Source organism: Salmo trutta, chromosome 33 (genome assembly GCF_901001165.1).
Source record: "Salmo trutta chromosome 33, fSalTru1.1, whole genome shotgun sequence".
Lineage (NCBI taxonomy): Eukaryota > Metazoa > Chordata > Actinopteri > Salmoniformes > Salmonidae > Salmo > Salmo trutta.
Window position 1 is genome coordinate 858,485 of NC_042989.1, and position 10,936 is coordinate 869,420.

General features: G+C 41.5%; 1 protein-coding gene and 1 long non-coding RNA gene across 3 annotated transcripts in view; one reads left to right on the forward strand and one right to left on the reverse strand.

Moving 5' to 3' along the window:
- txndc16 (thioredoxin domain containing 16) overlaps positions 1-7,589 on the forward strand; it is a 53,175-nt gene extending 45,586 nt beyond the window's left edge. For both annotated transcript variants that reach the window (XM_029729355.1, XM_029729356.1), the window contains exon 20: positions 7,102-7,589. In XM_029729355.1, the coding sequence (XP_029585215.1) occupies positions 7,102-7,352 (251 nt within the window). In that variant the 3' untranslated portion in view covers positions 7,353-7,589. The remainder of the gene's footprint in view (positions 1-7,101) is intronic.
- A 2,360-nt stretch (positions 7,590-9,949) lies between these two features.
- LOC115172109 (uncharacterized) lies at positions 9,950-10,725 on the reverse strand. The gene is made up of 2 exons (XR_003871376.1): positions 10,682-10,725; positions 9,950-10,586 (listed from the first exon to the last, which is right to left on the reverse strand). It is a non-coding gene; the product is annotated as an uncharacterized LOC115172109 (long non-coding RNA).
- Positions 10,726-10,936: the final 211 nt, after the last annotated feature.

Consider the following 10,936-nt stretch of genomic DNA (forward strand, 5'->3'; position numbering starts at 1 on the left):
CTGGTTTGTGTTCATTAGGCATCAAATGGACTGAAACAGGGATGGCCTACCTGGAGTTGTCCAATAAGAAACGGTTGTTTTTCGTTTTCTGTTGCAAAATGTTAATGTTTTGCATTGCGTGCACTAATGAACACCACCCTGCACTTTCTCTGTCTGGAGAAGCACATCATTTGTCAACTTGAAGTGTTCGACGTTTAGACCGTGTTGATGTTTTTTATTTTCTGGAGCTGACTCGAGAGTTTGTATTCAGCCATCATAATCAGAAACCCTATAGACATCAATTACAGTGGTTCAGTAATATGGTTGTTAAACTTTGACGGAAAGGTACATTTACTGTTAGGACATCTTATGATACTCGTGTTTCTATACCAAGCTTACTGTATCTTACATTTGATTTGGGTTTTGATCCGTATTAACATTTTATTCAGTTACGAAATGTGGAAATATCGTTTAGAGAAAATCATACTTGGAAGAAGTTCATTTTTAGATGCGTTAGGAATTCAATCTAGACTATTCTGTACACCGTTGCAGATAGCGCTGTGATGTCTAGAGCTGACACTACTCCCAGTTCCACAGACTGTGAACCAGTCCGCTCTATACAATACATTTCTGTCTGGACCAGAGGGATCCAAACCCATTGAGAGTATGGCAAGGACTCCTTTCAAGCTCGACCAGGTGATAATGCACACAACCTGTGCATATATCTTGGCTTCTCCTCATTTATGTGTAATTTAAACAAACCCATTGTCTGAGTATATGACATTTACAGTTGCTTTCAAAGGCAAGCCCAATCCCGCTAAAGCCTGAATTGACAGTAGAGTGGATCTTTGGCTCACATTTCTCTCCTCTACGCATTGATGGCTAATGCCATATCAAATGGAAATGTCTTGTTTTATTTAAACCCCTTCTAGACACACACACATTTGAGAAGTTGGAGCACAGGGTCAGTCATGGTAAGGGGACCATGGAGCAGTTTAGGTTAAATGCCTTGCTCAAGGGAACAACAGTATGAGATGGCATTCAGGATTTGATACCAGCTAACCCTACTAGTAGATTTTTCAGTACCTCTTGTTGCTGGCACCCCTCTTTAACCTCTAGGATCTACACCCATCGGCAGGTTGACAAAGTGGCTTGTATCAAATCCGACTGTAAATTTGACCTTTCAGTCAACCAGGCAATAATGCACAAAACCTGCATCATTACTCTACCGGGTAATTCAAGCATTGACTCATTTGTCTAAGTACATGACATTTTACAGTTACTTTCAAAGATGAGCTCAATCACACTAAAGCCTGATTTGACAGTAGTGTGTTGGCTCATGTTTCTCCCCTCTCTCGCTACGCATTAACTGCTAATGCATTCAACTCCACACGATGATCGTTGTCCATTATCACAGAGTTGAAAATTTGACTCTGCTTCATCCCAACTCTTTGAAAAACACACACACACACACAGCGAGAAGAGTTTTGAGCACAGGGTCAGCCATAGTAAAGCCTGGAGCAGGGCACTAATGCAGAAGATGGCATCTAGGATTTGATACTAGCAACCAACACATTTTTCAGACGGACCTGGGATTTGAAACGGCAACCCTCTGGTTGATGGCACGCCTCTCACCTCTAGGATCTGCACCCATTGGCAAGGTGACAAAATGACTCCTCCTTTCACGGTCGACCAGGTGATAATGTACACAACCTACATCATGACTCTACTGTGTAATTCAAGCATTGTATTGTTGTAAATGTCATGTACTCAGACTGTTACTTTCAAAGACCAGCCCAATCCCACTAAAGCCTGAAATGACAGTAGAGTGGATTTTTGGCTCACGTTTCCCCCCTCTCTACACATTGACGGCTTATGCATTCCACTCACCACACAATGAAGATGACTTTATTGTCCATTTCCTTGAGATAGCCACAAAGCCAGTCTTTGTAAGCATGGAAATGGAAGATGGAATTGGCACTAAGTAACTGCTGTAAAAGCACAAATTGTATATAATGCAATATTCCTGTCTGGAGAGACCAAGCTACTGTCTGGTCCAAAATTATTGGCACCCTTGATAAAGATGAGCAAAAAGACTAAAATAATAACACTGAACTATATTGTATGCAACAACAAAAAAAGTGAATATTTTATACTAATGCAATTGCTCAGAGATTTTGGTGTAACAAATAATAAAACAAATCTCAAAGATAGGCACCAAAATAATTGGCTCACCTGTTTTCAATACTCCAACACCCTCCCTTTGCAAGGATAATGACACTGAGCTTTTTTTCTAAAATGTTTGAAATTTGAGAATATTTGAGGGATCTTAGACCATTCCTCCATGCAGAATCTTTCCAGGTCATTGATATACTTTGTCTGCACTTCTGAACTGCTCTCTTCAATTCAAACCACAGGTTGTCAATGTGGTTCAAGTCCGGAGACTGAGATGACCATTGCAAAGTCATGATTTTGTGGTCAGTTAAGCATTTGATGTGCTTGGAGTTGTTGTTAGACCGCTGCGCCACTCGGGAGCCCTAAGGCACTGCATCTCGGTGCAAGAGGCATCACTAAAGTCCCTGGTTCGAATCCAGGCTGTGGTTGGAAGTCCCATAGGGTGGCGCACAATTGGCCCAGCATCGTCCGGGTTTGGCTGGGGTTGGCCGTCGTTGTAAATAAGAGTTTGTTCTTAACTGACTTGCCTAGTTTAGTAAAGGTTAAAAAAAAAACATAAGGTTTTTGGCTAAAATGTCCTGGTACTTGGTAACGTTCATGATGTCGTTGATCTTAACAAGGGCCTCAAGACCAGTGGAGGCAAAATTGTCCCATAACATCAAAGATCCATCACCAAATGTTACAGTAGATATGAGGTACTTTTTTCATATGCTTCAGATGACATGAAAATCGAGCTCTTTGGCCACGCACACCAGTGGTGGGTTTGGTGTTGGAAAAAGGATGCGTATGCAGAAAAGTAACATTCATGTGTAAGAGTTGTTGGTTTCATTTGAAATAATGTACATTCAGAATTATTTTCAAAGACATACCAAATATTGATTTAAAAATACTCTTTCAAATACTTCCAACGATACTGTATGTATTTGAAGTAATTGTAAATACATGGCAATACTTTCCAAATAGTATTTTCAAATGCATTCCAATATTCAACTACTTGTTTTTTTTTTTTCATATAAAGGTTATCTGAATACTTGTTTTGACATTTTAATGAAAGGTAATTGAGATACCAGGTCTGTTATCTGAGCTGACAAGGTAAAAATCTGTCGTTCTGCCCCTGAGCAAGGCAGTTAACCCACTGTTCCCCGGGCCCCGAAGACGTTGTCGATTTAAGGCAGCCCCCGGCACCACTCGATTCAGAGGGGTTGGGTTAAATGCGGAAGACACATTTCAGTTGAAGGCATTCAGTTGTACAACTGACAAGGTATCCCCCCTTTCCCTTCCCTTATCCGCAAGGTAGGGTTATCGATTATTGAATACAGGTGCAAATATATTTTGTTGAACAAAATCTCTCTGAGCAATTGAATTAGTATAAAATATAATTTTCCCATGTTTTTGACCATACAATCAATATAGCTCAGTATTTGTATTATTTATTTTGAACAGTATTTTTTTGCTCCTCTTTACCAAGGGTACCAATAATTTTGGACCTGACTGTATATATAGATCATGAGTATTATCTGTGAAGGGTCAAGCCCTTTTAGTGCTACAAACGTGAACAGGCTATCACATAAGCGTCTTTGGGTGTATATAGCATTTTCTAGAACCCAATGTGGTGGTGTTATTATTAACATGAATTGTACCCTTCTCTCTTAAAGGTATAAGTCACTCAAAGATGATTTTAGTATTTGTTCATTAGTCCATTGTTAATACAACCCTAAAATAATGTGCATGTCGAGTTTTAAAGATGGAGAACTTTCAGTACAGAGCAAAAACGGTGATGCAATTTGCATGTTAAGTGAACTATCCCTTTAACTGTGCACTATGGATCTGGTGTTTGATCCTGCTGGTCATTTTAGACTTTTTCTCCTGCTGTATCTATTTCAGAGCGCCAGTGGAAAATCTAATTCTAAATTGAGGTTCCACATGTTGTCATGGAAGTATTCCTTAAGTTCAGCAACCTATCTGTGACCTTGCACTAAATCCAGCTGCATATTTGGTATTTTATTAGGATCCCCATCAGCTGTCACAAAAGCAACAGCTACTCTTCCTGGGGTCCACATGAAACATGATATAATACAGAACAGCTCAAGGACAGATTTTTTTTGTCAAAGGCACACGTAGCCTACATATCAATAAATACACACAAATTATCTAGACCAAATAGGGGCGAGGTGTTGTGCCGTGAGGTTTTGTATAGTTTTTTTAAAACCAGGTTTGCTGTTTATTTGAGCAATATGAGATGGAACGGAGTTCCATGCAATAATGGCTCTATGTAGTATTGTATGATTTCTTGAATTTGTTCTGGATTTGGGGACTGTGAAAAGACCCCTGGTGTGGTGTGTGTGTGTGTGTGTGTGTGTGTGTGTGTGTGTGTGTAAGTTGACTATGCAAACAATTTAGGATTTTCAACACAATGTTTCTTTTTAAAAATTAGTCATGCAGTCACTCTCTCCTCCACTCTTAGCCAAGAGAGACTGGCATGCATAGTATTTGTATCAGCCCTCTGATTACAATGAAGAGCAAGACGTGCCGCTCTGTTCTGGGCCAGCTGCAGCTTAACTAGGTTTTTCCTTGGAGCACTCGACTACATGACTGGACAATAATCAAGATTAGACAAACTAGAGCCTGCAGAACTTGCTTTTTGGAGTGTGGTGTCAAAAAAGCAAAACATCTCTTTATTACGGACAGACCTCTCCCCATCTTTACAATCATTGAATCTATATGTTTTGATCATGACAGTTTTAAATTACTCGGCGTTACCTTAGATTGTAGTCTCCTCAACTTGTTCAACAGCCACACCATTCATTACCAGATTCAGCTGAGGTCTAGCTAGAACTTAGAATGATTTGTACCAAATACAATGCTCTTAGTTTTAGAGATGTTCAGGACTAGTTCATTACTGGCCACCCATTCCAAAATGGACTGCAACTCCTTTGTTAACCTCTCTGGGCCAGTGGGACATTTGCGTCCCACTCTATTCAACAGCCAGTGGAATCGCGTGGCGCGAAATACAAATACCTCAAAAATGCTATAACTTCAATTTCTCAAACATATGACTATTTTACACGATTTGAAAGATAACTCTCGTTAATCCAACCACGTTGTCCGATTTTTAAAAGGCTTTACAGCGAAAGTAAAACATTAGATTATGTCAGGAGAGTACCCTGCCAAAAATAATCACACAGCCATTTTCAAAGCAAGCATATGTCACAAAAACCAAAACCACAGCTAAATGCAGCACTAACCTTTGATCTTCATCAGATGACACTCCTAGGGCATTATGTTATACAATACATGCATGTTTTGTTCAATCAAGTTCATATTTATATCAAAAAACAGCTTTTTACATTAGCATGTGATGTTCAGAACTAGCATTCCCACCGAAAACTTCCGGTGAATTTACTAAATTACTCATGATAAACCTTGACAAAATACATAACAATTATTTTAAGAATTATAGATACAGAACTCCTTTATGCAAACGCTATGTCAGATTTTAAAATAGCTTTTCGGCGAAGCACATTTTGCAATATTCTGAGTACATAGCTCAGCCATCACAGGCTAGCTAATTTGACACCCACCAAGTTTAGGGCAACCTAAACTCAGAATTACTATTAGAAAAATTGGATTACCTTTGCTGTTCTTCGTCAGAATGCACTCCCAGGACTTCTACTTCAACAACAAATGTTGTTTTGGTTCCAAATAATCCATAGTTATATCCAAATACCTCCGTTTTGTTCGTGCGTTCAGGTCACTATCCGAAGGGTAACGCGCGAGCGCATTTCATGACAAAAAAAAATGCAAAATATCCATTACCATACTTAGAAGCATGTCAAACGCTGTTTAAAATCAATTTTTATGCTATTTTTTTCGTAAAATATTGATAATATTCCAACCGGACAACGTTGTATTCATTCAAAGACTGAAAGAAAAAAACGGAGAAGTCTCGTGAACGCGCATCTCAGTCTCACTGTCCCCAGGCAGGCCACTTACAAACTCTGCTGCTGTACTTTGCCCAGAGACAGGAGACGCGTCATTCCGCTTTCTGGCGGCTTTAGAGAGCCAATGGAAGCCTTAGAAAGTGTCACGTAACAGCACAGATGCTGTAATTTCGATAGAGAGGCAACAGAAGGACAACAAATTGTCAGACAGGGCACTTCCTGCTTGGAATCTTCTCAGGGTTTTGCCTGCCATATGAGTTCTGTTATACTCACAGACACCATTCAAACAGTTTTAGAAACGTTAGTGTTTTCTATCCAAATCTACTAATACTATGCATATTCTCGTTTCTGGGCAAGAGTAGTAACCAGTTTAAATCGGGTACATTTTTTATCCGGCCGTGAAAATACTGCCCCCTATCCCCAACAAGTTAAAGGCACAGTCAACTTAGTGTATGTAAACTTCTGACCCACTGGAATTGTGATACAGTGAATTATAAGTGAAATAATCTGCCTGTAAACTATTGTTGGAAAGATTACTTGTCATGCACACAGTAGATGTCCTAACCAACTTGCCAAAACTATAGTTTGTTAACAAGAAATTTGTGGAGCGGTTGAAACACTTAAACGAGTTTTAATGACTCCAACCTATGTAAACTTCCGACTTCAACGGTAGGTAGGTAGGTAGGTAGGTAGGTAGGTAGGTAGGTAGGTAGGTAGAAATGGAACCAAATGATCTGTTTGTATTCAGTCCTTTTTAAATAGGATATATGGGCTACTGTGTAGGTGGAATGTGATAGTCTGCCTATAACCAGCCTGAGTAAGTTTGTTCTCTTATAAGGTTACTGTATGCTCTATCAAACACAACCCATAGCACATCTTTTCATGTGTTAGTTTACCATTTTACGGATTTGTCTTGTTTTCCTTCAGGTTTTTCTGTTATTCTACTATTTGTGTATGGTGCGTTCTAAACAGGTTCTGCTGCTGTTCCTCTCTCTCCCCCACCCAGGTGTGATCGTAGATGAGAAATGGATGCCCTCTATGCCCTTCTACGACTTTCTGTCCGTCATGGACCAGGAAGTGCCGGGCTATGCCTCCCAGAGGAGCGCTAAGACTAAAACAAGCCGGATTGAGAGAGCAGAGGGAGAGAAAGAGAAGAGCAGTGGTGGTGGTGAAAGACAAGCCCGAGCTGGAGCACACAACCCCCAAGGGTCACCCACCACCAAGCCTCCACAGACACCTCACCACTCTGAGCTATGAGGGGGCTAGAGCAGCAGCCCTGACTTCTGAAGGCTGGAGGAAACCAATGACTGCTTAGATCAGAATTACTTCTAACAGATAAGCTACACTGAAGCTATTAGATAGTGATAGCTTTATGGGCTGTGAGATCCACTGAGCCTCCTAGTATGTGGTTTAGCTGTTTTACAGTGCATTTGGAAAATATTCACACACCTTGTCTTTTTCCACATTTTGTTACATTACAGCCTTATTCTAAAATGGACTAAAAAGATCCTCATCAATCTACACACAATACCCCATAATGACAAAGCAAAAACAGGTTTTTAGACATTTTAGCCACACAAAAAAATACATTAGCATAAGTATTTAGACCCTTTACTCAGTACTTTGTTGAAGCACCTTTGGCAGCGATTACAGCCTCCAGTCTTCTTGGGTACAGTATGACGCTACAAGCTTGGCACACCTGCAATTTGGGGAGCTTCTCCCATTCTTCTCTGCAGATCCTGTCAAGCTCTTTCAGGTTGGATGGGGAGTGTCGCTGCACAGCTATTTTCAGGTCTCTCCAGAGATGTTCAAGTCTGGGCTCTGGCTGGGCCACTCAAGGACATTCTAAGACTTGTCCTGATGCCACTCCTGTGATGTTTTGGCTGTGTGCTTAGGGTCATTTTTCTGTTGGAAGGTGAAACTTTACCCCAGTCAGGTCCTGAGCGCTCTGGAGCAGGTTTTCATGTGACTTTTACTGAGGAGTAGCTTTCATCTGGCCACTTTACCATAAAGGCCTGATTGGTGGAGTGCTGCAGAGATGGTTCATTGAAATGCATTCCAGGTGACTACCTCATGAAGCTGGTTGAGAGAATGCCAAGTGTGCAAAGCTGTCGTCAAGGCAAAGGGTGGCTACTTTGAAGAATCTTTGTTTAACACTTTTGGGGGTTACTACATGATTCCATATCTGTTATTTCATAGTGTAGAAAATATTAAAAATCAAGAAAAACCCTAGAATGAGGTGTCCAAACTTTTGAATGGTTGTGTGTGTGTGGGAGCGTACAGTGGGGGGAAAAAAGTATTTGATCCCCTGCTGATTTTGTACGTTTGCCCACTTACAAAGAAATGATCAGTCTATAATTTTAATGGTAGGTTTATTTGAACAGAGACAGAATAACACCAAAAAAAATCCAGAAAAACGCATGTCAAAAATGTTATAAAATGATTTGCATTTTAATGAGGGAAATAAGTATTTGACCCCTCTGCAAAACATGACTTAGTACTTGGTGGCAAAACCCTTGTTGGCAATCACAGAGGTCAGACGTTTCTTGTAGTTGGCCACCAGGTTTGCACACATCTCAGGAGGGATTTTGTCCCACTCCTCTTTGCAGATCTTCTCCAAGTCATTAAGGTGTTGAGGCTGACGTTTGGCAACTCAAACCTTCAGCTCCCTCCACAGATTTTCTATGGGATTAAGGTCTGGAGACTGGCTAGGCCACTCCAGGACCTTAATGTGCTTCTTCTTGAGCCACTCCTTTGTTGCCTTGGCCGTGTGTTTTGGGTCATTGTCATGCTGGAATACCCATCCACGACCCATTTTCAATGCCCTGGCTGAGGGAAGGAGGTTCTCACCCTAGATTTGACGGTACATGGCCCCGTCCATCGTCCCTTTGATGCGGTGAAGTTGTCCTGTCCCCTTAGCAGAAAAACACCCCCAAAGCATAATGTTTCCACCTCCATGTTTGACGGTGGAGATGGTGTTGTGGGGTCATAGGCAGCATTCCTCCTTCAAACACGGTGAGTTGAGTTGATGTCAAAGAGCTCCATTTTGGTCTCATCTGACCACAACACTTTCACCAGTTGTCCTCTGAGTCATTCAGATGTTCATTGGCAAACTTCAGACGGGCATGTATATGTATTCTTGAGCAGGGGGACCTTGCGGGCGCTGCAGGATTTCAGTCCTTCACAGCGTAGTGTGTTACCAATTGTTTTCTTGGTGACTATGGTCCCAGCTGCCTTGAGATCCTCCCATGTAGTTCTGGGCTGATTCCTCACCGTTCTCAATAATCGCACCAAATGTTGTCACCTTCTCACCAAGCTGCTTGGCGATGGTCTTGTAGCCCATTCCAGCCTTGTGTAGGTCTACAATCTTGTCCCTGACATCCTTGGAGAGCTCTTTGGTCTTGGCCATGGTGGAGAGTTTGGAATCTGGTTGATTGATTGCTTCTGTGGACAGGTGTATCTTTTTTACAGGTAACAAGCTGTGGTTAGGAGCACTCCCTCTGAGTGTGTTCCTAATCTCAGCTCGTTACCTGTATAAAAGACACCTGGGAGCCAGAAATCTTTCTGATTGAGAGGGGGTCAAATACTTATTTCCCTCATTAAAATGCAAATCAATTTATAACATTTTTGACATGCGTTTTTCTCGATATTTTTGTTGTTATTCTGTCTCTCACTGTTCAAATAAACCTACCATTAAAATTATAGACTGTTCCTTTCTTTATCAATGGGCAAACGTACAAAATCAGCAGGGGATCAAATACTTTTTTCCCCCACTGTATGTCCTTAATCAGTATAAAGGAGGTGTAAGGATTTTTGTTTGGAGACGTAGCGGAGTCAGGCGCAGGACACAGGTATGAGTGCAAACAGTCTTGTTTACTCAAAAACACAATCAAAAATCTCCAACAGCAAAACAACAGGGTTAGGAGAAACACCTCCAACAACCACTGACACGAACTATCACGGACAAAACAGAAAGGGAAGGCAGAGGGTTAAATAAGGAACATAATAAGGGAATTGAAAACAGGTGTGTATAATTAAGACAAAACAAAACGAACAGGGAACTATGGATCGGTGGTGACTAGTAAGCCAGTGACGCCGAACGCCGCCCGAACAAGGAGAGGGGCCGACTTCGGCGGAAGTCGTGACAGGAGGAAATGTTGCTTGTTGAGCAAAATCAAAGCTGTAATGCATCCTGGTGTCTTTGCTTGCTGGTTCAATAGGGCCCCCCAGAGAAAATTGCAGGTCTTGATAGATGGTCTTGCAGTCAACAACCATCTTCTGGTAGACAGACCGCTCACTCTGAACAAGCAGGAGAGGCTGCTCTTGCTTCTTCAGCTTGGCTGATTTAACAGCTTCTGGCAGATCTGAAGACCTGATAGTTGTTCCTCTGGCACTGCCAGCACAGGTTTGTCCTGGGCTTAGTGCTTGAGATGCGGGGTAGCAATTTTCTCCACAGATTCCTGAAGGAAGACAGCCCGACTACAAGTAGCTCTGGAAAACACAGAAATAATGTGAGATCAATAAAAGTAGTGCTAATCATGTTGGAGATAAATTAAATAATCAAAACATGTTTATGCTTTAAATACCAAGTGTTGTCATCGATTCCTTGTAGAGACGCCACACTGCTGCTTTTGTCACATGGGATGGCAGCAGCTTTCCACCAAAGTGTTTGTGTCCTGGGTGGCGTCCTGGTAATACTGTTGCATTATCCTCTGCGTAGTTGTTGATGAAGTTCACCACTCGCTGCAAGTCCTCATGCTTCAGGTGTAACCTGTACTTGCTTGGGCCAGCAATCATTTTGATGGAAGGCATTAGATCATTCTTGTATGACTGGTGGAGGA